The following is a 24,728-nucleotide window of genomic DNA, read 5'->3' on the forward strand; positions in this document are numbered from 1 at the left end:
TAGTTCTTCTGTGTAATTTTGCCACCTCTTCTTAATCTCTTCTGCCTCTGTTAGGTCCCTGCCATTCTGGTCCTTCATCATGCCCATCTTTGCATGAAACATTCCCTTCATATCTCCAATTTTCTTGAAGAGATCTCTGGTCCTCCCTATCCTATTGTTTTCTTCTATTTATTTGCACTGTTCATTTAAGAATGCATTCTTATCTCTTCTAGCTATTCTCTGGAATTCTGCATTCAACTGGGTGTATCTTCCTCTTTCTCCCTTGCCTTTCGCTTCTCTTCTTTCCTCAGCTATTTGCAAAGCTTCCTCAAACAGCCATTTTGCTTTCTTGCATTTCTTTTTCTTTGGAATGGTTTTAGTTGCTACCTCTTGTACAATGTTGCGAACCTCTTTCCATAGTTCTTCAGCACTCTGTCTATCAGATCTAATTCCTTAAATTTATTTGTCACCTCTACTGATTTAGTTCATACCTGAGTGGCCTGGTGCTTTTCCCTACTTTCTTCAGTTTAAGCCTAAATTTTGCAAGAAGCAGCTCATGATCTGAGCCACAGTCAGCTCCTGGTCTTGTTTTTACTGACTGTACAGAGCTTCTCCATCTTTGGCTGCAGAGCACATAGTCAATCTGATTTCTGTGTTGACTATCTGGTGATGTCCATGTGTAGAGTCGTCTCTCAGATTGTTGGAAAAGAGTGTTTGCTATGACCATCGTATTGTCTTGACAGAATTCAATCAGCCTGTGCCCTGCTTCATATTGTACTCCAAGGCCAAACTTGCCTGTTATTCCGGTAATCTTTTGGCTTCCTACTTTAGCATTCCTATCTCCCATGATGATAAGGACATCATTTTTTGGTGTTAATTCTATCAGGTGCTGTAGGGCTTCATAGAACCGGTCAATTTCATCCTCTTCAGCACCAGTGGGTGGGGCATAGACTTGAACTACTGTGATATTGAATGGTTTGCCATGGATTGAAACTGAGATCATTCTGTCATTTTGGGGATTGTATCCCAGTATTGCTTTTCCTACTCTTTTATTGATTATGAAGGCTACTCCATTTCTTCTAAGGGATTCTTGCCCACAGTAGTATACCTGATGGTCATCTGAATTAAATTCGCCCATTCCTGTCCACTTTAGTTCACTGATTCCTAAGATATCGATGTTCAGTTTGTCATCACTTGTTTGACCACATCCAGCTTGCCTTGATTCATGGATCTTACATTCCAGGTTCCTATGGAGAAAAAATCTTTACAGCGTCAGACTTTCCTTTCACCACCAGATACATCCACAGCTGAGCGTCCTTTCAGCTTTGGCCCAGTCGCTTCATTCTTTTTGGTGCTACTAGTACTAGCCCTCTGCTCTTCCCCAGTAGCATATTGGACACCTTCCGACCGGAGGGGCTCATCTTCCATATCTTTTTCATCTTTTTGTACTGTCCATGGGGTTTTCATGGCAAAGATACTGGAGTGGTTTGCCATTTCCTTCTCCAGTGGATCACGTTTTGTCAGAACTCTCCGCTATGACCTGTCCATCTTGGGTGTTCCTGCATGGCATAGCTCATAGCTTCATTGAGCTACGCAAGTCCCTTTGCCACAACAAGGCAGTAATCCATGAAGGGGAACAGACCAAGTAATCCTGTCCAACAGCTCACTGATGGTGGCCCCACAGTTCATTGTTGAGTGCAATTATAGCTCTGGGATAAAAAATATTCAGAAAACATGTGGTCTGAATTTTAATTGTTCTGTATCTTCTGCCAGAAGGCAACAGTCCAAAAAGATTGTAAGCAGGATGGGAAGAGTCTCTGAGAATGTTATGCAATTTCCTCAAACATGAGATTCGAAGATGTCGTCCAGGGCTGGTAGCTGGAGCCCGATGATATTGTGGGCAGTTTTAATGATTCTCTATAGTGCTTTTTTGTCCGCTACAGAGCTGCTCCCAAACCATGCAAGAATGCTGTATGTCAGGACACTCTCAATGGTGCTGGAATAGTAGGACAGAAGTAGATGCCGAGATAGATTTATCTTCCTGAACGTTCTCAGGAAGCATAGCCTCTTCTGTGCCTTCTTCACAAGCATGTTAACATTCATAGTCCATGAGAGTTGGTGTTAACTGGCAGAATGTTCTTGGATATGTTGGCTATCTTTGATGTTACCAATTTTAGTGAGTAATTTTTTAAAAAACTTCACAGCAATAAATGAAATAAATATTGCCCATGCGTTAATGAACCATTGAGCTATTTAGTTTATTTGAATAACAAAAACACAATTCTATTAATAATCAACTGTGGTAACTGAGTGCAGTAAAAATCTTGTAAATTTGAATGTACACTAATGAAAAGAAATAACATTCTATTTGCTACTATTGATCGCAAAAGATTGTATCTTCAAAAGGAGAAAGTTTTAAAGCAGCAAGAATTTCTTCAAAACAAGTAAGAGCCTGTAAAATTGACTTAAGGAATTAATGTCTAATATTTTAACTCAGAGATGTGTATAGTAAACCACAATGACATGGGTCATGACATTATTGGGCAAGTATATAGGATGTGGTCTGTTTATAGAATTCCAATGAGATTTATTTAATGTGTACATGAAGAGTGCATCTGTGTCTAATGTTTGGAGTAGTGCTGTTATTGATCCTGCTACAAAAATAACAATGGGCTAACAATAAGCAATATTTGAGAAGGGCACACATATAGCTTATATTTGGTATGGAGTTGCAGACCAGATTATTGCCCTTCACCACAGAGAGTCCAGAGTTCCATTCCTAACTCTGTCTTTAAATAAAATGTATATGCAAGTTGGAAGACATATTTGAAATGGGGTGTCTATTACTAAAAATAGCAGACAGCATTGTCCTTCCTAGAGTCAATGAACTGCTAATAGCATGCAGCCTGCTGGTAAGTACGGATTGTCCATAAATTGGATATTATTAACCAAGACTGCCTATGAATGACTCAGTAATGTACCCAAGGAAGAAATTGTTGATTTAGAAAAAACATATGCTAAAAGTGAAGATGCCTGAATTATAAGATATTTTGTGTGAATACGGACAATAAAATTGTTTGTCTATTAGGGAATATTATTTATTTATTATTTTATTTATTTATTTGATCATATTTATATACCGCCCTATCTCCCGAAGGACTCAGGGCGGTTTACAGGCACTTAAAAGCACATAAATACAATATAAAAGCAATTAAAAAACTTATTCTAAAAGCCCGATAATTAAAAAATATAGACATAAAACCCAATTTAAAACCCATAAATTTAAAATCTAACTCAGTCCTGCGCAATTAAATAAGTATGTTTTAAGCCCGCGGCGGAAGGTCCGAAGGTCCAAAAGCTGACGAAGTCCGGGGGGTAGTTCGTTCCAGAGGGTGGGAGCCCCCACAGAGAAGGCCCTTCCCCTGGGCGTCACCAGACGACATTGCCTCGCTGACGGCACCCTGAGGAGTCCCTCTCTATGAGAGCGCACGGGTCGGTAAGAGGTATTCGGTAGCAGTAGGCGGTCCCGTAAATAACCCGGCCCTATGCCATATTATGAAAATAAAGCTGACAAAAACTTCTCAGCAGAGGCATCTGTAGTAGAAATTAGATTCTCTCTCCCAACATTACTTTTATAGAGTTTTAAAAACTTAAAAATTATTTTAGAGTCCTGGTAAATTTGAAAGAAGATTTTTGAATTAATTATAAAGAATGTTTCCTGTGAGAAAATGTAACTTTTGAATTTTTTTTTTTATAAAATAGTTTTAAAAATGGGATACTAGCGGTAACTAAAAATTATAATTAAAGTAATGTTACTAATAGTGCAAAAGAAACATCTGCCTCTATGGAAGGGATGTTATAGAAGAGAAACAAGGTTTTACCTGACAAGATCAAATCAAGATTACCTGAACTGAAAATGAATTGACAAAAGACAGAATGCAGCAATCATATGGAAAAATATATTACACTGGAGATACAAAAGAAACCAGCTGATGTTTTAAAAATTAATCATACAAATAATGAACTAAGAGAGTGACCTGAATAATGTTCCTAAATCAGATTTACTAAAGAGGCTTGTTACAGCTTTGAAGAATTTTCTGAGAAGGGATAAAGAAAAAATGAAAAGAAATCAAGTTTTACAATATTATTTGAATGGACTAAAGATTAAGATGGTTAGAAGTAAAGAATATAAAGTAGGTTTATTTGGTTAAGGTTAAAATAGATGCTTTGTTATTTTTGGTACTCCTTGATGGGTTTTTGCTGGTACCAGGATTGAAATAACAGTGCTTTATGGATTTGTTTATAGATAAGAGTTGGGATATAGGATATGGAAAGAAGAAATATTTTGTTGTATTGTAAAAGGAAGTAGTAAGTTACTAAAATTGTTCATACTTCTTATGATAACATGGAAAGTCACTTCTTTATATATTTCTTTTCTTTTTGTTTACTATATTATTTTCTTATTTCTTTTCTGTTTTTTTCTTTTTTATGCATCTTCTAATTTTTTAATTCTTCTTTTAGTTTTAGTTTTTAATAGTGTAATCCAGTGGTGGGATTCAACCAGTTCGCACCACTTTGGAAAAACCGGTTGTTAACTTTCTGAGCAGTTTGGCAAACTGGTTGTTGGAAGAAATCATTAGGCAAAGAATGGTTGTTAAATTACTTGATTCCCACCACTGCTGTAATCATAATGTTTAGTAAAATTTATATTTATATATATATATGTAGGTCTTTGGTTAGTCAGGTTTTCTCCCGCGTAAAATTGGAAGTGTCTTGGCCACGTTTCGATGAAGTCTCATTCGTCATCTTCAGGCTGGTGTTTTCAGCTTCGTGTTTCTAGGAGCAATTTGCTCCCAGAAGCACGAAGCTGAAGCCTGAAGATGACGAATGAGACTTCATCGAAACTTCGCCAAGACACTTCCAATTTTACACGGGAGAAAACCCGAACAACCAAAGACCTACATACAAACACCCGTGAAAACCTCAGAAAACAAATATATATATATATATATATATATATCTCAATCAATCAAAGAACAAGGCAAGTGAATTTGACAACCAGATTGGATCAAAGCAGATGAACTTATGTACTGTGTTAGAATGTTTACTAAAGATGGGAAAATGGACAGAAGTTTTTTTAAAGATGTGCAAATACTGATAGAAAGATGATGGAGAGCATACAGCCTGCTACCGTATTATTAGTTTTGAAAGAAACAAAATGTTTTGTTTTATATTAAAGTTCTAGGATGTTACAATTGTTATATGGAATATGACTTTGGTACATCAGGAGGAACATAAATGTAAGTTGAATACAGTGGGAATGAGGTATTTACATGTGTGGCTAAAGCAAGAGGAAATAGGATCAAGTATGAATGTGGAATGAATATAAAGTGAGTGATCAGTAAGAAAGAAGAACATTGAGATGGTTTGGCCATATAGAGAGAATGAATGAGAATTCAATAACTAAACAAATGTATTGAAAGAAAGTGACTAGAGAGAATGGAAAAGACAAAGTTATGCTTCAATAGTTTTCCTTATTTCATGCCTTTAATTGCTTTGGCTTACCGCCTTTTTGTGCTTTGTACAGCACTACTCACTCTGAAAGGGAACAACACGTTGGATATGTACCTATAAAATTAGGATTCTATAAATATGTACCCTGGAATAAGCTTCAATGAACATAGTGAAAGCTATTTTCAAGTAAACACACAGAGTATTAGGCTACAAATATTATACGGACTTCATATAATGAGGTATGAAAAGGATTCTCTTTTGATGATAGGTTCCATTATGATAAGCTCCTGATGTATAGGTTTTTTAAAAAAAATGTCTGGAGTTACATTTGTGGGAGTTCCACATGCTCTTTTAAGCTTTTGCTTTGATGTTTGACATCTTTTGCCAGAGTACTTCATTTTCTCCCTTCTTGTTTAATTATGTTGCAATGCTCCAAGTTCTTGGAACAGATTAAATACAGTTTAAAATATCAGATACTTTTTAATACAACTTTTGCATTTTATTACACTTGAAAATAAAGCTTATGGCCCAATTGTAAACATTTATTCTTTTTATTCTAACTTATTTTTGTTGCATAAAGAATGTATACTTTATTTAGTCTGTGTGCAACCACTGACCTTAGTGAAACAGCAACTAAAAGTGCTCCAGAATATACGTGTGGAAAGAGGCATCTATTTAAAATCTGTGGACTTTTGTGGAATAATATTTTTTTCCTATTTTGGGGGCAATTTGTTATAGTTTGGATTTGACACCACATTGTCACATAATGCTAATCTCTGTGTTCGCATCATGGCATTTATCCATGTGGTAGCAAAGATTCTGTCTATGCATAGCAAATGAAATATGGTACAGTATAATTAGGTACTATTTGCCGTATGCTTTTGCAAGCCGTGCAGGTGTGTAAAGCTGCAGTGGCAGGTTCACACGAGGCAGTGAATGTGAATAGAAAGTAATAGAACACGTTGTATTAGGCTTGCCCTGACACGCGAATTAAATAGTCAAATAGCTTCTACCCGAACACAGACCTTCTTTTCATTTCACTGCCTTTTTACGCTTTGCCATACCAAGAAATTCCCGTGGGGTGCATATGCCGTGCATACAATACAGAGCAGTAAACGTGGGTGTAATGTGAATAAATGCAACCTGTTTGCAGAGGTGCCGGGGAACCGTCAATCGCAATAGGTGCAGGCGGCAGCTTGCACGTATGAATGCAGTGCGGTATATGCCAATGCTTCGAGATGCAGTCAATTACATGTGGATGTAAAAATGGTGACTGATGCATGTGTCGGCGCAGTGTAAGTGCACGCAACAGAACGTTGGCATATTCCAGCTAAAGGCAGGACGTGATCCCTCGACACAGTCCTGCTGTTTTCATGAATATGGAAAAGAGCTACTGGGGATCTGCCGGCAGGCGAGATTGGTACGTCTCCTGCGCAAAAAAAAAAAATAAATAGCCATCAACTTCGTATTCCCTCCGCACCGCTACAGCAGGACCTCCCCGGCTCTTCTCGCAACCCAATCGGATCTGAAGGAGCAAAAGCGAAGCAGAATAAGAAAAGCCACAACCTAACCAGCTTTCGGCGCTCGATTGCTTTCGACTGAAACCGAGCGTTTAGAGGAATCCTCTTCTTCGCTAAAATCTCGCCCGCGTTGCATTCGGCTCCTCCTTTGGGCAGCTCTGGTTCGCCTGACCTTTCCAAAGGCTCCGCCTTTCTCCCCTTCCGGGCCCGCCCCCTCTGTGCAGTTCGGGCTAACCGCGCGCGCTCCCAGGGACCGCCTCTTTGGAGGCAGGCTCCGCCCCCCTCCTCCCTCGCTCCACCTCGCCCGTTTTCCCTCCCCCCTCCTCCTCCCCCCCCAACTTCCTCGCTCTCGCGCTCCTTCTCCCCAACTCCCCCACCCGCCTCCCTGTCAGTGCGGTGGCTGCGCTGGGAAACATGGCGTCGGAGGGGATGATTTTAACGAACCACGACCATCAAATCCGCGTCGGGGTTCTCACAGGTAACGAACCGCGACGGGGAAGCCGGGCAGAGGTGGCCAGGCGGTTGGGGCTCTCCGCCAGGCCGTTCCGTGCAGGGTGTACCCGCCGCGGGCGCCGCGCCGCCGACGTTCCCGCTGCTGCTGCTGCTGCTGCCGCCGCCGTTGCCACCTTTCTCCTCTGTGGCCCCGCCGCCGTCACTGCACCGGGACCCCGAGCGCCGCTTACCGGGCTCCTCTCTCGCACTTCCCTCCGAGCTCGGGCTGGGCTGGCAGCTTCGGGCAGCCGCCGGCTGAGGGACAACGAGGAACAGCGCGGGCGAAGCTGCCGCCTTGGCGGGCGACCGTAGCGGTGGTGGGGATTGGGCGCTGCTCTGGTTGCCGCATGCGGGCGGGAGGCTCTTCAGTGCCGCAGCCTCGAGTTCGCCGCTCCCGCTGGGGACTGGCCCGTAAATAACCCGGGGGAGAGAGAGTGGGGAGGGGGAGGGTGGGAAGGAAGAGGCGTGGGGGTGGGTGGGGTGGACACGACACGGGACACCAGCCCGGAGATACCGGCTTTGCCTGGGGCGCGGTGGGACAACCGGGAGTCTCCGGAAAAGTACCTTGCTGGACGGGCGGCGTGATTCCTCCCTTAGTGTGGAGCCCGGGAAGCTTCCGAGCTCGGCATCCCGATCCCGGCGGGAGGGAAAGCGAAGTGGGATAATTGCTGCCCCCCCGGGGGGGGGCTGCTTTCGGTGGCAAAGCACTTCTGCCCTTCCCTTCTTTTCCCACTCGGGGAAAGCCGCGAGCGTTTGAAGCGTGGAGAGAGGAAGGAGTGGGGGGGAAAGGGAGGCACGATTCTCACGAGTCTTGGGTGGAAGCCCTCGGCAACCTGCCCGTGGTGGGCCCACGTTCCCAGTTACGTTGCTGGGGAAGCGGGGAGAGGGGAAAACGGCAGCCGCTGCTCCGGTAGCTTCCTCCACCTCTCCTCCCGCTCGAGCCTTTTGCGAGCGGAGCAACCGGGGACAGTTTACTGACGCCTCCACATTATCTTTAGGTGGCACTGGCAGCTGGGAATGGGCCCGATGTGTTCGGTACCTTCCAGCTGCACCGCCGGGAGGAAAGATAACTAAGTGAGTGGAAGGAGCCACCGAATCAAGAAACAGTCACCCAACCTGGGAAAGAGGAGCCACCAGGGTGATGAGGAACTGCTCTCCTCTCCCCCAGCAATATTGTAGAAATAGCATCTCTTCAGAGACAGCATGTGAGCAAGTGGCTGTTAAGTGGCCCCTTCTTTTTACCAGTGTTCCCTTGCCTGGGTGGTTCTGCAGAAGAGATAGGGATGAAAAGCACTGCCTTTTGTATCTCTTATTCTTGCACTGGACTGGATAATAGTTGGGGCTGAGCCTAACTGATCCCTTAGGGGAGAAAGGGTGAGTGAGGAGGGAGGGTAGCTGTTCTCTCTCATTGTTGCTTCTTGGGTTGATAAATATCCTTGAACTGCCATTTGTTTAATCACTTTGGTAGGAGAAGGTGAGCAGAAGTGTAGAGGAGGAGGAATGCTTCTAGCAGGATGCCCTTCAGTGGCAGAGGTGGGAAGTGAAGGTGTTATTGAGATCCTGAAATATTGTTAGTTGTGCCTATTGGGGTGCTGATTAGAGATGCCAGCCCTGCCTTTGGAAAATAACTTCCAGCATGTTGCCTATTTCTGTGGTGAGTTATAAAACAAAGCTCTCATTTTTCTTTCCATTTCTCATTTTAGGGTGTTTTGTGAACAGTAAGCTAACTGGCTTAACTATTAAATAAATTGGAGACGTGGAATTCTCTTCCTAAAGTGAATTGTTTCTTCTGCACTTTAAGCACATTTTTCTAAACTGGACAATGAGACTTGTTTTTTGTTTGTACTGAAAAATGAAAGAAGATAAATAGTAGAATGAAAGACGATAAAATAGTTGGAAGCTAAATTGAATGGCTAATTGGAAATGTATTTATGTAGCTTTGGTATAAAATCAATGACTCCCTTTAAAGAGTGTTCCGTGTTGCCGTATTGCATGCTTGGCTGTCCCAGATTTTGAGGAAGTCTATGGTCTGTCTATGAATAGCTAATTGGAACCTTCCTGACAGAGGGAAATCCCTGAGTCTGATGATACGCTGTTCTCTTCCTTTAGTACTGAAACTACAATTTCTGATTTTTATTATCAGTAGCTGCTAATGAAATAGAGTATTTTTCCTTCTTTTTCTTTACTATCATAGCATATAGAACATAAAACTATAGAAGTTGCTGATAGGAAGAAATGTACACCATATTAACCACCTGCCTGTGTGCATAGACATAAGTATAGCAGGTAGAAATTGGCAAGAAACAAAAATCAAATTTCTGGATTTTCCACCTATGTCTTTGGGGGCAAGTTTATTTATAGCGACTGTAGCCATATTGGAGGAGATAGATAAATGGAAAATCTTTATGTATTTCAAATTTTTTTTTGGAGTTTAACATTACTCGCTCATTTGGTTTACATCCTTCCTTTCATACAGAAGCTCAAGGCACCATTCACAACACTCCTATCATTTTTCCTGGCAACAAACCCGGTGACATAAATTGTGGGAAGAGATTGACTGGCCCAAAGTCACCAGGCAAGTTCCAGATCTGAAGGTAGACTGGGTCTCCCAAGTATCAATCTAATTCCTTAAGCCAATGTTTCCTAATCTTGGCAACTAACAAGTGTGTGGATTTCAATTTCAAAAATTCTCATAAATGGCCATGTTGGCAGTAAAATTCTTGAAAGGCATGCACCTGGAAATGGTCAAAGTTAGGAAATATTGTCTTAATCACTATACTACATTATGTTGTTCTGCTAGTTTAATAGATACTGCTTTTTTAATATGACTTTTGAGACTAAAGCAAGAATAATTGGGCTTTTTTATAACAAGTTGTAAATCTGTTTTATATATGTTATCTCCAATAAAATCAAAGTGCTTTTGTATAGTCGCAAATGTCAGTGATCTTCTAGTATTATAAGCATACTAAGATTCTAACAATAACAGTTTCAAATAAGAAAATAGTGTCTAGTATTGTTCCTTGCTTAATAGAGTAATCCGACAGGGTCATAACTGTAGCCAAATACACTGCACACACATTACATTTTTAAATTATGATATCAATGAAGTACTTAAATATATTTGTTAGTGTTTTCTTAACCCCTATTCCTGTATAAGTAACTGAGTTGAAGGAATTCAGCCCTAGATCCTTAAAAATGGGGCACCTGAAGTCCAGAATTTTAGTTTTATCTTAATTGTATCTCCCTACTGGGGAGGGGCATTGAACACTTTTATGGTAATATGGTACAATAATAATATTTCATTTCATTTTTACAGAAGATAGAAGAATAAATTGCTTTAATGTAAAGGAAAATGGACAGCAATATTTCGTGAAATAATTCATTGTAGGAGTTCCTTGTATAAGTTTTACAATGGTATTATTAATAATATTTGACAAACTTATTTCACAAATATTAAGAATTTCCAGTGTCAAAACTATTGTTGTTATTAAATGATAAATACATATTTTTTCTTACGATCATTCAGTCTTACTTTAACCCTGGAATGTAAACTACTATACTGAGTATTTAGCTCTAATCTACTTTTCAAAGAATAGGGAATATTTAATCTGTATATTCCAAGGTCATTAATTTGCTATTAAGCTGGAAAAAATGATTAAAAATATTGGGCTTTAGCATGTGGCAGTATTAAACTAGTCTTGGATGAGTTCATCCAAGGTTGCCTAGGTGCTGCCACAGTCCATGTGCATTTCTATCATGATCTCCTTTAGTAAGACTACTGTATTTGGGCTGCAACATTTATAGCTTCACCTCAAAAGGTAGTTGTTCCATTCCCTTTTAAGTATATAAAGTGCTATTCTTTCTATCTATCTATATCTATCTATCTACTGAGAGAGAGAGAGAGAGAGATGTTCTGTGTTTTTGAATTCTGCAGTACTAAATAACTTTTAGAACTTTGCAGGAAAAATAGCATTATAATTTAAAAATATAAAATACTATGAGTTATAAATAATATTATAGGATATTTTATTATGATTATGTTCTCATTTCTGGGTTGAAAAACTGCTGTTTTTCAAAATAAATAAAATGAGGCAAAGTCACTTTAATAAGGTATTTTATGTGTCCAGGTATGTGTCATAAAGATGATTTTAAAACAAAAATATGATATAGTGATATATTATTCTACCCTTAATAGGTTTTCAAGCATTTTTTCTTCTTAAATCAGATTATAGTCCCTTTAAATGACTTGTGTATTAGCAAGTTGCATGGAGCAAATTAACAATTTGTATCCCTCATAGCAAATATTTATTGCAGTCAATGCTACTAGTTACATATAGATAGTGCTTATAGTGTTTGGCTATCTTCTGCATAGTCTGCAAAACTATCCCTCCCCCTTTTCATGCTCTCTTGTTGATTTGTCTCTCCCTTTCCTAAAGTGCAAATGTGTAGTGTTAGGAAGAGAGACAGAGTTGACTAATTGGTGTTTTCCTCAGCTGTTCCAGCATCAGTCTGCTGTTCACACTCCTTCCTAGCTGATTAGGTGATTGGTGTTATCTGTATGTCAGTGGGTCTCTATATTTATATGTGTGCATGTTTGTATCTGAAAGAAAGTGTCTTGACTATAGACACTTCTCCCCATTTGCTGAGGAAACTATACCAAAACATGATTATTAAAGGTAAAGGTATTAAAGATGCTGTTAACTGTGAGATCAATAATAGTATGATATTGTTTCATAAAGATTATTGAACTGAAACTGAGAACATTTATGTCCTAAGAATTCAAGTTGCTTATGAAAAGCTGTTCTGTGTTGTGCATATTTAATGAATATGCAGGTGATTGTCAGTTGTAAAAAAAGTGTCTCGTAGAAGCACTGTACTGCTGAATCAGGCTCAATAAAAGAATGAAAAGAATGTTGATGATATAAAAATATTAATTGTTTACTTTATAAATACTAATTCAATTTTGAAAGAACGGATAATATTTATTTAAATGATTATGAGTGTATATCAAATCTCAGTTAAATTTGCTTTACTTGCAAATTCATAAATGGAATGAAAAAAGTTAAATCAGCTGTCTTAATTTCTGTATAATGTAAGCAATTGGTATAAGCTTAGTTTTTAAGTCACTTGTTAGTTTATGCAAGGGATTCATATTTAATGTGAGTTTCCTATTTGCCAGTTTCTCCTGTGTTTCCCAACATTATATTTCTTGCTGCTTTAGGTCAGGGCTGTCAAACTCCCAGCACGCGGGCTAGAAGCGTCACGTGCTGGCCACACCTACACTTGGTTTAGCAAAGGGGAAGAAAGTCCCGATACATCACGTGACGCCACTATTACGACGTGAGTTTGACACCCCTGCTTTAGGTTCTTCAGCTTTCTAGAAGGGAAACGGGAATGAGCAAAATTATCTCTTTCTATTTGTCAGTGGGATACCTGGTACAGGTAGTTCCATTCACAGGAACTTAAGGTGCTCTAGCAGGTGTTCAAAATGTATCTAATCCATTTCCAAAATTGGAAAGACAACCCAATAAGGTTGCATTTTCTCAGTATTATACATGAAGAAGGAGAGAAATGTATTTTGGGAATGTTTTGCTTAAGACTGTGAGGTCACTTCATAACTGAATTGATGTATAAATCAATGACATTGTCTGTAAGTCAATAGACAGTCCATCAGCAAAATAATACTGTGACATTTAGTCAGAATTTTTTTCTAGCCAAAATCCTTTGTTAATATTGCTATGAGAAGCATTGCTACTTTAAAATAAGTACCTGTTCACTTTTTCACATATGTGTGATCAGAGGTGGGTTTCAGCAGGTTCTGACCAGTTCTGGAGAATGAGTAGCAGAAATTTTGAGTAGTTCAGAGAACCAGTAGTAAAACTTCTGACCGGTCCCACCCCCATCTATTCTCTGCCTCCCAAATCCCAGCTGATCGGGAGGAAAGGTGCAATTCACACAGTACCAAATCTGGACTATATGGCAGATGGGGGCAAGATGGTGAGATCCAACTTCACAATTAACTCTTTGGTGGCTTGTGTGATAGGAATCCAAATGTTATCATGCTCTACAAAATGTAGAGCTTGTATTTCTGAACTCTGCTTGATCGTTGTTTAAAGTTTTGACTATAGCAGTGTAATATTCTTGAGTAGATAGTGGTACCAAATTCAAAGAAATCTATGTGAATCATACTATTTGCATCCCCCAAAAAACTGTAACTACGAATATTCCTGGCAAAGCCTGGGTTTTTATTTTTTCAAATGAAGCTTTGTAATGATATTCCATTGAATGATGCTTCCTTTCTGGATCTTAAAGTTAAGACAATGCTTGGTCAGTTGTCAATTTGCTATGATTAAACTTCTCACCTTCGTTCTCAGAGAATGAAAACTGATGGTAAATTTCAGACCTGAATCCTATATTTCTGTCATTACCATGTACGGATCCTATGTTGCGCAAAACTTCTGATAATAACATCAGAATTACACATTAATGTGACCTACAGGCTTGACAGTATTTTTTTTTTAGTAATCTGCCAACTGTCTTTAAACACTTTATCAATCTTTATTATATGATATTGGTTTCTATCATATCTTATTCACCCATTCTTAAACACACATATCAGCTTCTCTCAGTTCACCATCCTTGCATTTTTTTGGTTTCTCAATGGACAATACTCATGTCAACAGTCATCACCATAAATAACCTACATTTGGCAGTAAACTTCAAATAAAGGAATTCCTTCAGCTGTCAAAAGTTGTCAAAAAATCAATTATAGCGCACTGCTTAAAGTACAATGATGAGTATTCAATGCAGGCTTCCATTTAATGAACGATAGCAATACTGTATAACCTTTTCTCACAGCAACTCATCAACTGAACTGAAAGTGCACATGACAAAGAACACATCAGAGTTTCTGGCCCATCAGTACTGCCATCTGTTGGCAAGTTACAGTGAAATGAGAGTGAAGGCACTATTCAACCTTCATATAAGCAAAATTTTTTAAAAATCCATAGCTAATTCTCATCGGTATGGTGATTGGTGAAGAAGAGTAATATCCTTTACAATCAAAAGCCAATAAATCACAGAACACTACATCACACACAGTGGTGGGTTTCAAATTTTTTTACTACCGGTTCTGTGGGTGTGGCTTGATGGGCTTGGCATCGCTTGGTGGGCGTGGCAGGGGCAGGATACTATAAAATCTCCATTCCCACCCCACCCCAGGGGAAGGATGCTATAAAATCTCCATTCCCTCCCCATTCCAGGGGAAGGATACTGTAAAATCTCCATTCCCCTCCATTCCAGGGAGAGGTTACTGCAAAATCCCCATTTCCTCCCCATCCAGGGGAGGTTACTGCAAAAATCCCCATTTTCCCAAGGCTGAAGGAATGTATTTGGGGGCATCTATTTGACTCATGTGAAGAGGTGGAAATAATTAGTTCTATCAGGACCTGGTTGAAAATGTGAAGCGCTTTTGTGATGGCTTTATGAAACTTGTTCATCATTGGCAGATACATAGGGAGCAGTAGTAATTATGTGAAGTAAATACAGGTAGCAAAAGAGTTAATTGCATTGGAAGAAGCAGGCTACTTCTGCTGATCACCAGCCGGTTTGGCAGATCAAATTTCACCAGGCTCAAGGTTGACTCAGCCTTCCATCCTTCCGAGGTTGGTAAAATGAGGACCCAGATTGTTGGGGGCAAAATGCTGACTATATAAATAGCTTAGAGTGGTCTGTAAAGCACTGTGAAGCGGGTATATAAGTCTAAGTATTATTGCTATTTATTTAAATAGGAATTATAGAGGTGGAAGCATTGCTTCTTATTCTACCCTCTTCTTTGAATAGGAAAACTGGCATAATATTATTGATGCTGCAGCAAAAAAACAAGTCTAATTAGGGCTACAGAGATTTATAAAATTAATATAATTTGAGAACAGATTTGAATCAGGAGTTGTGTTAAAACATTAAAAAATACCCCAAACAATTCATTCCATATGAATACAAAGAGTAAGCAAACGTGAAATACAGTTTGCCTTTTAAGAATGACTAAAAGTTTTCTGAAACTTCCTGCAGTCAGTGATATTGTGTTTTTCAGACCTAAAAAACCCAACGGAAGCATATTGATGCCTCTGAACTGGTCAGCAAGCTTGCCCAGGTAGATATTGTAATGTGAGTGCAGTGAGGGCCATGGAGCAAGGATGTAAGTATTCCACTGTATCAGTGCCCTTAGGTAACACTGTGTCCCAAGAGAAAGCATCTGGCTGACTCAGTTCATCGCTGTGGTAAGTAAACCTTCAGGGTAGATGTCTGAAAAAGTTGTGCAGTTTTGAATTTGAAATCAGTCATTTCAACATTATTGGAAGTGTGCTAATGCTGTTCCAGAATTGTTTCACGCTCACAACAGTGCTATTTTCAGTTTAAAAGGTTCAGAAACACTTCTCATAAAGTAACACCTGATTTGAATTCTCAATAAAGCATTTTGCTAATTTCTTGCTTTAGATAGGCTGGAATACAAAAGGAGGCAAATTGCAAGTAGTTGGGAGGGAAGTGGGAAGTGAAAGGCATGGGGGGGGGGCAATGATCTGGACACTTGATATGATGAGGCTCAGCTGCTTGCAGAACCTTAGCTAGACTGTGATGATATGTAGTTTCTTTAATTTGAAAGAAACTTCTGCCAGTTCAATACATTATACTTGCATATACTTACATTCATTTTTGTACTTGAACTGTAAGTGATGGATGATATGGCAGGAATTCCACTTTAATCCAGATGATAGCCTGGTTTCTGTTCTGACTGCCTAGATAAAACAGCAGATGTGACAGTGGCCAAGGGTTTAATTGACTTATTTATTTGTATTTTGCAACCAACAAGTATAACAAGACAAAATATAAACATAAATTTTAATATAAAAATAAATTAACAATAGGAAGCTTGTGAAAGAGATGTATCTATGCATCTTTTCTAAATCTAAACCATGAGAATGTGGGAGTCAAATGTAATTTATGAGAAAAAATCTATAGCTGGAAAGTAATATAGGAGCAGCTCTTTTTCATATGCAAAAAAGACAGGCTTTTCACAATGGATTTTCCTGCAGTTCCTGACATCTGAAGACTTGGAGAGGTGATCCATTAGATCTGTGATAAAATATTGAAAGTTAAAAGTTAGAACCAATATATTAAGTTATAAATAGGAATGATCCCTGGACCTTGCACCAGCCTAGTTTTTTTGCATTTTTCATCATTTGCAACTACAAGATAGTAAAGATAAGACTAAGACTGTGCACTTTGTACTTTGAACTTGATTGGGAAATGGTGGTTTGGAACAGATGTGCGTGTAATTTATTAAAACAAGCACAACTCCTTCAATGAGTTATAATAGGTGCTGTGATCATCTTCCCTTATGCTCCAGAGTAATTTTTCCAATTTTAGTGTAAAGCACATTGCAGCAGACTTTTGCATGTTTATAAATTAGCTCATTTTGCTTTTATAGAATATTACCAATCATGAAATAATATTGCAGTTTTTCCCATAAGGTTTCCTACATATATAAAATAAGGAAGGTCTGTATGTCAGTTGAGTTTCTCCTAACTTTGTGCTTTTCAAATTTTTTATTCATTTCAATCCATTGCGGCATATGTTTGGACAAATATCAGCATTTTTTTAATATTTACCTAGAATATTTTTGTAGATTTAATATAATGTTTGTATATTTTTTAAAGGAGTGTCGGAGGAGTGCCAGGATAAAAGCTGATATACACACACACAAAATACAGCATTTAAACTAATGAGGGAGGTTATTCTAAGATGATTATAATAATACAGTAGTGTGAGCTAATATATTACCTGAAAACATAATATATACTTTGGAAAACCTAATAAGCCATAGTGGCACAATGGTTAGAATGCAGTATTGCAGGCTAACTCTGCCCACTTGCAGGAGCTCAATCCTGGCTGGCTCAAGATTGACTCTGAGCACCCAGATTGTTGGGAACAATATACTCTGTAAACCACGTAGAGGGGGCTGTAAAGCACTATGAAGTGGTATACAAGTCTTAAATACTATTGCTATTGCTAATAAGTACAAAACAACACACACACTCACATATGCTTTATTTCTGAATGTCTCAATTCCTTCCACTTTCACTTGTGCTGTATTTCAGCTTCTTTCCTTATCTCAGTGGCTGATAATAGAATACATGTGAGTTCTCCTGGCTATCTTTCTGCCAAAGCTTTTAATTTTCACAGTTCTACTGTTCAGTATCTGAAGAGCTGTAATTATGACACTATTCACTATTTGAAACACCATAACATGACACAGGCCATCCTCTGGATCTCGCCACATGTTCCACAAGGATTTTCTTCCCTCCTTGTCTCAGGAGCAGAATCTCTGGACTTGCAAGTTCCACTTTATGCCACATTTACCAGGTAACACCCTCTCCTGCAGCATCTGCTGTAACCCCCCTCCCAAACCCTCCTCCTCTTTCTGCCTTTCCTGCCTGTTTTAATATGCTGTATCCAGCAAATAAACTTGTTGCTATACAAGTGCCTTCCAGCATTTCCCCTTTTTAAATATGTGCTTGTTATCTGCGTTCCCTAAAAAAAAAAAAAAAAAAGCCCATGAAACAACTGCTTTCTTTCAGCCGGACAATCTCACAAGGATATGTGGGGTTTTTATGTATGTTTTCATTATTTGGCGCACCACAATCTAAAAATGAAAATAACCAAAGTATAATTCATTGTTTTGAGTATTATTATTGCTGTTTTGGGAAAATTTGGCAAAATGGAACCTGGAAGAAAGTTTTGATCATACTTTGTATGTGGTAATTCTGTGACATCACATTGATAGCAGAAATGTTCTCCTATTGTCGTTTGATCCTTCAGTTTCTTTCCCCCTTTCCTTCTCCCAAAATTGCAAAAAGTATTATCAGAAGAAGAAAAAATTCAAATTGTGTGGCTGGTCAGAAATGTGTGACAGGAATTGTAGATCTTCTTGCCTCCCTGGAATGTCCCCCAACCAGCATGTCATCTATTTCAACTCGTTTTAAATTCTGTCTAAAAATGGCAAGGGAGAAATATCTTTCTCTCTTATTTCAGTCTTGCCAGCAAGAGCACAGCAGGCCATTGGGCTTTTCAGAGGTCCCTAAGAAGGAAGACAAGGCTAAATGGGAAAGTAGCTCTTTTTACTTTCTTCTGCTTGTGTTTCTCTGGATCTGGTCCAGCACTTTCCAATTACTTGTTGAAAGTCTAAAACTATGCAAGTGACTGAAAATAATCCAATATGTGGTATCATAATCAACTGAAGTATTTTTTGGGGGTCAGGCACTCTCAGAAAGAGTGAACAACACAAAATGAATGTAATGTCTAACTAATAAAGTGTGTGTAGGTATATATAGTCTATGAATTTGTATATGTAAAATCATAAATCAATATTTAATTACATTGAACTGAAGGCTAATGCTTCATTTTGAAAGAAAAGGCTTTCTGATTAATGAATTACAGGTAGTCCTCAACTTATAACAGAAATGACCGTTTGAAGTTACAGTGGCACTGAAAAAAGTGATTTATGACCATTTTTCACACTTAGAACTGTTGAGGCATCCCATGGTCACATGATAAAAATTAAGATGCTTGCCAACTGACTTACAGTTATGACGGTTATAGTGTCCAAAGGTAATATGATCACCTTTTGCAACCTTCTAATAAGCAAGGTCAATAGGGTTAGGTTAGTAATAACCGTGTTAGTAACTTAACAACTGCAGTGATTCACTTAATAACTGTAGCAAGAAACTTCAAAATATGGGGCAAAACTCACTTAACAAATGTCTCACTTAGCAACAGAAATTTTGGGCTCAATTGTGGTTGTAAGTCGAGGACTACTGTGGTGCATAATATGTCAAAAAATAAACCTTGCAGTTGATAAATTATTCAAGTGACACGAAGTCTACTTTCAAAAATATTTTGATAGTACCCAAGGATTTCTTGTTTACCTGTTTTTAAATATGCATTAATTAAAGATGTCCTTGAAGTCGACAAAGTGAATGAAAATCACTGGCTATTAGATCATACTGTTTAACCTGGTAGTTAACCTGGCTGTAACAAAAATGTGTAAATAATCAGAAATGTAAAACTTTGTGTTTCAGAAATTTTCCAAAAGCAAGTTATATTATAAAAATGAACTGATGGTTATATTTGGAAAATACTTTAAAATGTTTGTGCAAAGAAATTAGCTTTAATTTCATAAATCACAAACAATATTCAAAATATGGGTAACTAAGATGATAACTCATATAAAACTTAAGTATGCTATAAGAATAGTGTTATAATTTATGTAAGATTCATATATAAAAACTAGTATATTTTATGTGTAAATAGGCTTCAGAGACTACTTTTAAAATACAAACTTAATCTAAATGGTGCATCAGAAGAGCTTATTCAGATATTTGTGTGCATAGGTTTAATAATAATGTATTATAATAATAAGGAATTTTTTTGGCATCTAAGATTTCTTTGATGGAACTGTATGAAGAACAGCAGCAAACAAAGGGGAAGGAAAATGTTATTACGTTGAATTAGAAGGGATACAGTAAGGCTGGTATGTGTGTATATATACTATTACTAGAGATGTGCAAAATTTGAGAACAGAATATTCCAAGGACATTCCAGAAAATTCCATGCTGACCCCTTCCCAGGCTATACTGCTCTGGGGCCAGTTTCTTGGTTTACAAAAGTACATCCTCTAAATCAGAGCCTCAATAATTGAGGCAATTCAGTAGGTTCTGGATATAAATCAGCATTGAAGTACTTTCAGTTTAGAGGATTTATTTCTGGAAATGCTCCTGGATTGACAAAGAGGAAGCGAATCAGTATGGATTAGAGGGAAAAGCGCCCTTCCCAAATTTTCTGCAATGGTTAGTTCCTGAATTAACAAATACTGTGTGTCCTTAATTCATATATAGCATCCTTAGCCTAAGAAACATTTTGCAGAAAAAGTGTAAATTTAGTAAGCCATAGAAATTAGTGACATGAAATAAAAATAAGGAAATGAAATACAACTACTTTTTAATGTGCAACTACTGTTCAATTCAGTAGAAATATCCAGATCAGCTGTCTGTTACACCTCCTGCAGAGAAACTATGAGCTCTAAATCTGTTGAGAGAGGGAAAAGGACGCACACACACAAACCAGAATAAATACAAATAGTAATAAACAACAGTAACATATTAATAACACAAATAGTAATTGCATTAATAACACAATGGCACAATGAAATATGTGGATATATGTCAGAGGTGAAATTCACTTACCTTCATTACCGGTTCGCAAATGTGAGCCCGCGTGTCTCCTCCATACATGCGCAGAGCCTTCTGCGCATGCATAGAGGGTCAAAAATGGGACGTGATGACGTCTGGGTGGGTGGGCGGAGCCTCCTGCTGCCAGCGTTACTGGTTCGCCTGAGCCGGATAGAACCGACTGAATTTCACCACTGGTGTATGTGTATATGAGATAAGTTTATGGTTGGCAATTACTTGTTTTCTCCTTTAATTATGGATTTTGTATTGGTAATATAATTAACATATCAAAGTGGGCTTGAATCTCTGCCTTCTCATCTTCCAGTCTAAGTATGGCATTCTTCATATCTCTCTTTGCCTCTCCTGTCCACTCCACCATCTATTTGTCTTACTTACCAAGTTGCAATCTTCCATATTTCATTGTCATCACTAGAGGAACTTATAAATATTTATCTCCTTATGTTTTTGGTTATTTCTCTTACGAGGATTGGACTTTCACATTTTTTAATAGGATTGAGAAGGTGTATAGTACATCTCATCTTTTGAAATATTATGTTATTTTTATAATTTTAAAACTTTTTAATCTTAAATTATCCTGATTTTAATGCTAATTTTATTGATCATATTGTACATTGCAGAGCCCTTCTCTGAGTGAGATAGGTTATTTAAACATATGAAATCTAAACAAACAGATAAATAAAATCTTTCTAGTGTTCTCCACTTCCACATTCTTAATTAATTTTGGAGAGTGCTAGTCATTTTGTCCTTTATGCCACAGGCGCAACCAAAGTCCATTTTTAACCCAAACCCACTATTCTTTGCAAATTAGTAGATAATAGAGATTGCAGTACCTGGCAAATCGATATGTGGCTGCTCAAATTCCACTAACAGTATAAATTACGGACTTGTTTGATTTGTATAACAAAATAACTATATTCTCTACAGTGCTTCTATTCAAAGCACATTTTTCCTAAAGTAAGGACCATTGATTTTTATAACATTAACTTTTCAAATAAGATCATTTAGAACTGCAGCCTTATTTTAATTTAAGGTTTATGATTCAATTATAATTGACTAAGTCTTATTTTTAGACTGGTGAATAATGGAAAATCTATTTTTTATGCTCTGCAATAGTGTAATAGTGAACAAGTTTATCACCTGTTTCATTCTATTACTTTGAGCTATAGTCCAACAGGCAAATGTTCAGGAAACACATACATCTCTGATTGGGATGAATTGCTATAATTTCTGCATTACAAAAGAAGGAAATAGGAAAATTAATTAAATACTGATATGCTTTCACTGTCAAAGTTCTATTTTTAATCTGCCTGTTCCAGAGTTAACTTGACATGAAAGACATGTTCCAATTTTATCTCTGTGGACTTTGTAAAAGAAAAATCTTTGGGCTTTTCAACATCTTAACAAAAGATCAGAAGCACTGGTCCTAATTAGCAAACATATAAAGGTCAGAAATTAGTGTTTTCCAAATGAAAATTGATATTGTAAGGAAGATGACGTATGGGACTGAAAAACAAATCAATACCTCATATATGATTCATTATTCTAAGTGTTGAATATTACAAAAATTAAACTTTGGATTACAATGTGGCAAAAATGAAATGTTAAGCTTTGTTTTACTTCTATTTTTAGGAATAATATGTGTTTAAATATTTTGACATCATCATAGTAAAAAATGATCAAGTTGAAATTGATATCATAATATTAATGATATTAGAGATTAATTTACTGTTGGTTTATCAGTATATGACCGTTACAAAACTGTGATCCAATGTTAAATTATTTTTTTTAATCCAGATTGTTTTTATCTTGAATATGTATCTATTTTCTGACTTCTATTTTCTCTTTGGATCCACGTGGTTTCATCTTATGTCCTTTTTCTGTTAGTCATTCTGAATTGATATTTACAAACTAACTGGGTTTTGTTATTGCTGCATCATTTGAAATATGCAAATTATTCCCTATTGCTACCCTTTTTATTCTATTGAGAGATTATAAAATCCATCTAAATATGGTTTTAGATAATTCCATAATGTGTTAAGCTAAGAATGCAGCCTTTTTTTCTTTTTCCACCTTCATTTTTTTTTCAAACAAAAGAATTGGACAGTTTAAAATAAAGGCTCAACATTTTACTTTTATTGGAATTTATAGGTCTAATTTTCCTGAAATGTGAATATTCAGACTTCTCGCTTTTGCTAATCTTTCAAATACTAATATTCCTAGTTCTTTTTCAAATTACCTCACTCAGAACAAAAACTTCAAGTTATTTCTCTGAACCAATTGCCATTCTTTTTACTTTTTATTTTTTTATTGCTATACTGTATAAAAGTAAACATCTATGGAGATTCTTAGTCACCCAGGTCTCTCACAGTTATTATTTTATTATTGAATCAACAGATTCCCCCAAAACATGTATTTTTCAAGTACTGAAACAGTTCCATGTGACACAGACAAAGGAAACATGTTGGTTTATAGTTTCATGTTCTTATAACAGTCTAACTATACATTTACTAAGCTTTGTAATTTTGTAATTAAACTAATTGTATTATGTTTGCTAAAGGAATAAATTAAAGCAGTTCTAGGTTTTTTTGATAGTATGGCAAGAACATCTCAGGCCATATGGGCTGTCATGAAGCTGAAATTGCTGTAAAATTACAATGTGTTTTACTTAAATTATGTTTCAATATAAGCTATAACATAACTTAATCTTGAATAATGAAAGTATTGCAAGATTTGCATTTTATAAACAGCTTAAGAGAGGGCCAACAATACTTCAAATATGAAATAAATACTGGTATGTGTGTTGTGATTTACATGTGATTGTTCCCAATGCCCTTGCAAGCTGACCTCATGTACTGACCCATATGATCCTGTAGTATGATGACTATGATGCCTGATGGGACTTTCCACGTTACGGGGAAATGGGTTTTGGCTGATAGTTGGGCAGTGCTGTTCTCTTGTGGGGTCTTTCATGATCAGCACTGTCCTTCCTTGAATTAGCCATTTGGGTGGGAACCGGCTTCCAACAGCTGCCTCATCTGGGCTGCTAGACATTCAGGTACTGCTGTTAGTTTTTTTAATCAGTAGTTGTGGATGATGTCTGAGCCAGGTGTCCAGTTTTTCATGTTCTTGACCCATTATTGTACGTCTGCTTTGTGAGGGTAACTAGTACTTGTTTCGAGAGATTGCTGTGGTCTGTTCTCAGGTCCTGCAGCCATATCTCTTTCTCTCATATTTACTTCCAGTGTTGTTCAATTTCTGCTGTTGGTTATTGTGCTATTTCTGTGCTGTTGCACTGCAGTTGGGAGTACATCTTGAATGGTTCTTTGGAGAACGCAGCATTTATCCTTTTGGCCTCTGCTTCTCTAGTGTATCTTCTTAGCCTGATAGGCAGTGCTATGAGCCTTTGTATAGGCAGTGCTATGAGCCTTTGAGCTTTGTATAGGAGTTTGTAGGGCTTCAGATGGAGTCAGGCCCTTGTATTTTTTTCAGTAGCAGTCTTGTACTTAATCTTCACAGCCTTTGATAATTCCACCAGTTGACTAACTTCTTTCTGAGTAGCCTTGATTTTAGGCTCTAACCTTATTTTCTGGGGGAAAGGAGTTATGTACTGCTTTTTTTCTTGATTGTGTCATTAAGTAGTAGGAAGAGATAATTATTGATGAGTTTGAAGAGTTTTGGCAACTTGTCCGTTGTAATTTGGATACAGAGACCTGGAAGACAAAACAACTCCTGCTATCTCATATCAGGTCAGCACATTTGAGCCCTCTAAACAAGAACTTTCCCACCATTGAAACATCGTCTTTTCCCACAAAATGGTTCAGGTGTTTCTTTAGCCCATTTGGATGGGGGCAATGCCTTCTGCCCTATTCCATGAAGCAAGATATGGTAAGGTTTGCTCAGGTGGCTGATACCATTT

At 37.8% G+C, this 24,728-nt stretch overlaps 1 protein-coding gene across 9 annotated transcripts in view; it reads left to right on the plus strand.

Annotated features, from left to right (window-relative positions):
- Positions 1-7,383: 7,383 nt before the first annotated feature.
- Positions 7,384-24,728, plus strand: part of GPHN (gephyrin) — a 252,172-nt gene continuing 234,827 nt past the window's right edge. For 8 of the 9 annotated variants that reach the window (XM_058161861.1, XM_058161864.1, XM_058161862.1 and 5 more), the window contains exon 1: positions 7,384-7,491. In XM_058161861.1, the coding sequence (XP_058017844.1) occupies positions 7,428-7,491 (64 nt within the window). In that variant the 5' untranslated portion in view covers positions 7,384-7,427. Of the gene's footprint in view, positions 7,492-8,929; positions 9,160-24,728 lie in introns of those variants that run through there. The other variant, XM_058161857.1, reaches the window with a different exon arrangement.

Source organism: Ahaetulla prasina, chromosome 1 (assembly GCF_028640845.1).
Source record: "Ahaetulla prasina isolate Xishuangbanna chromosome 1, ASM2864084v1, whole genome shotgun sequence".
Taxonomy (NCBI): Eukaryota; Metazoa; Chordata; class Lepidosauria; order Squamata; family Colubridae; genus Ahaetulla; species Ahaetulla prasina.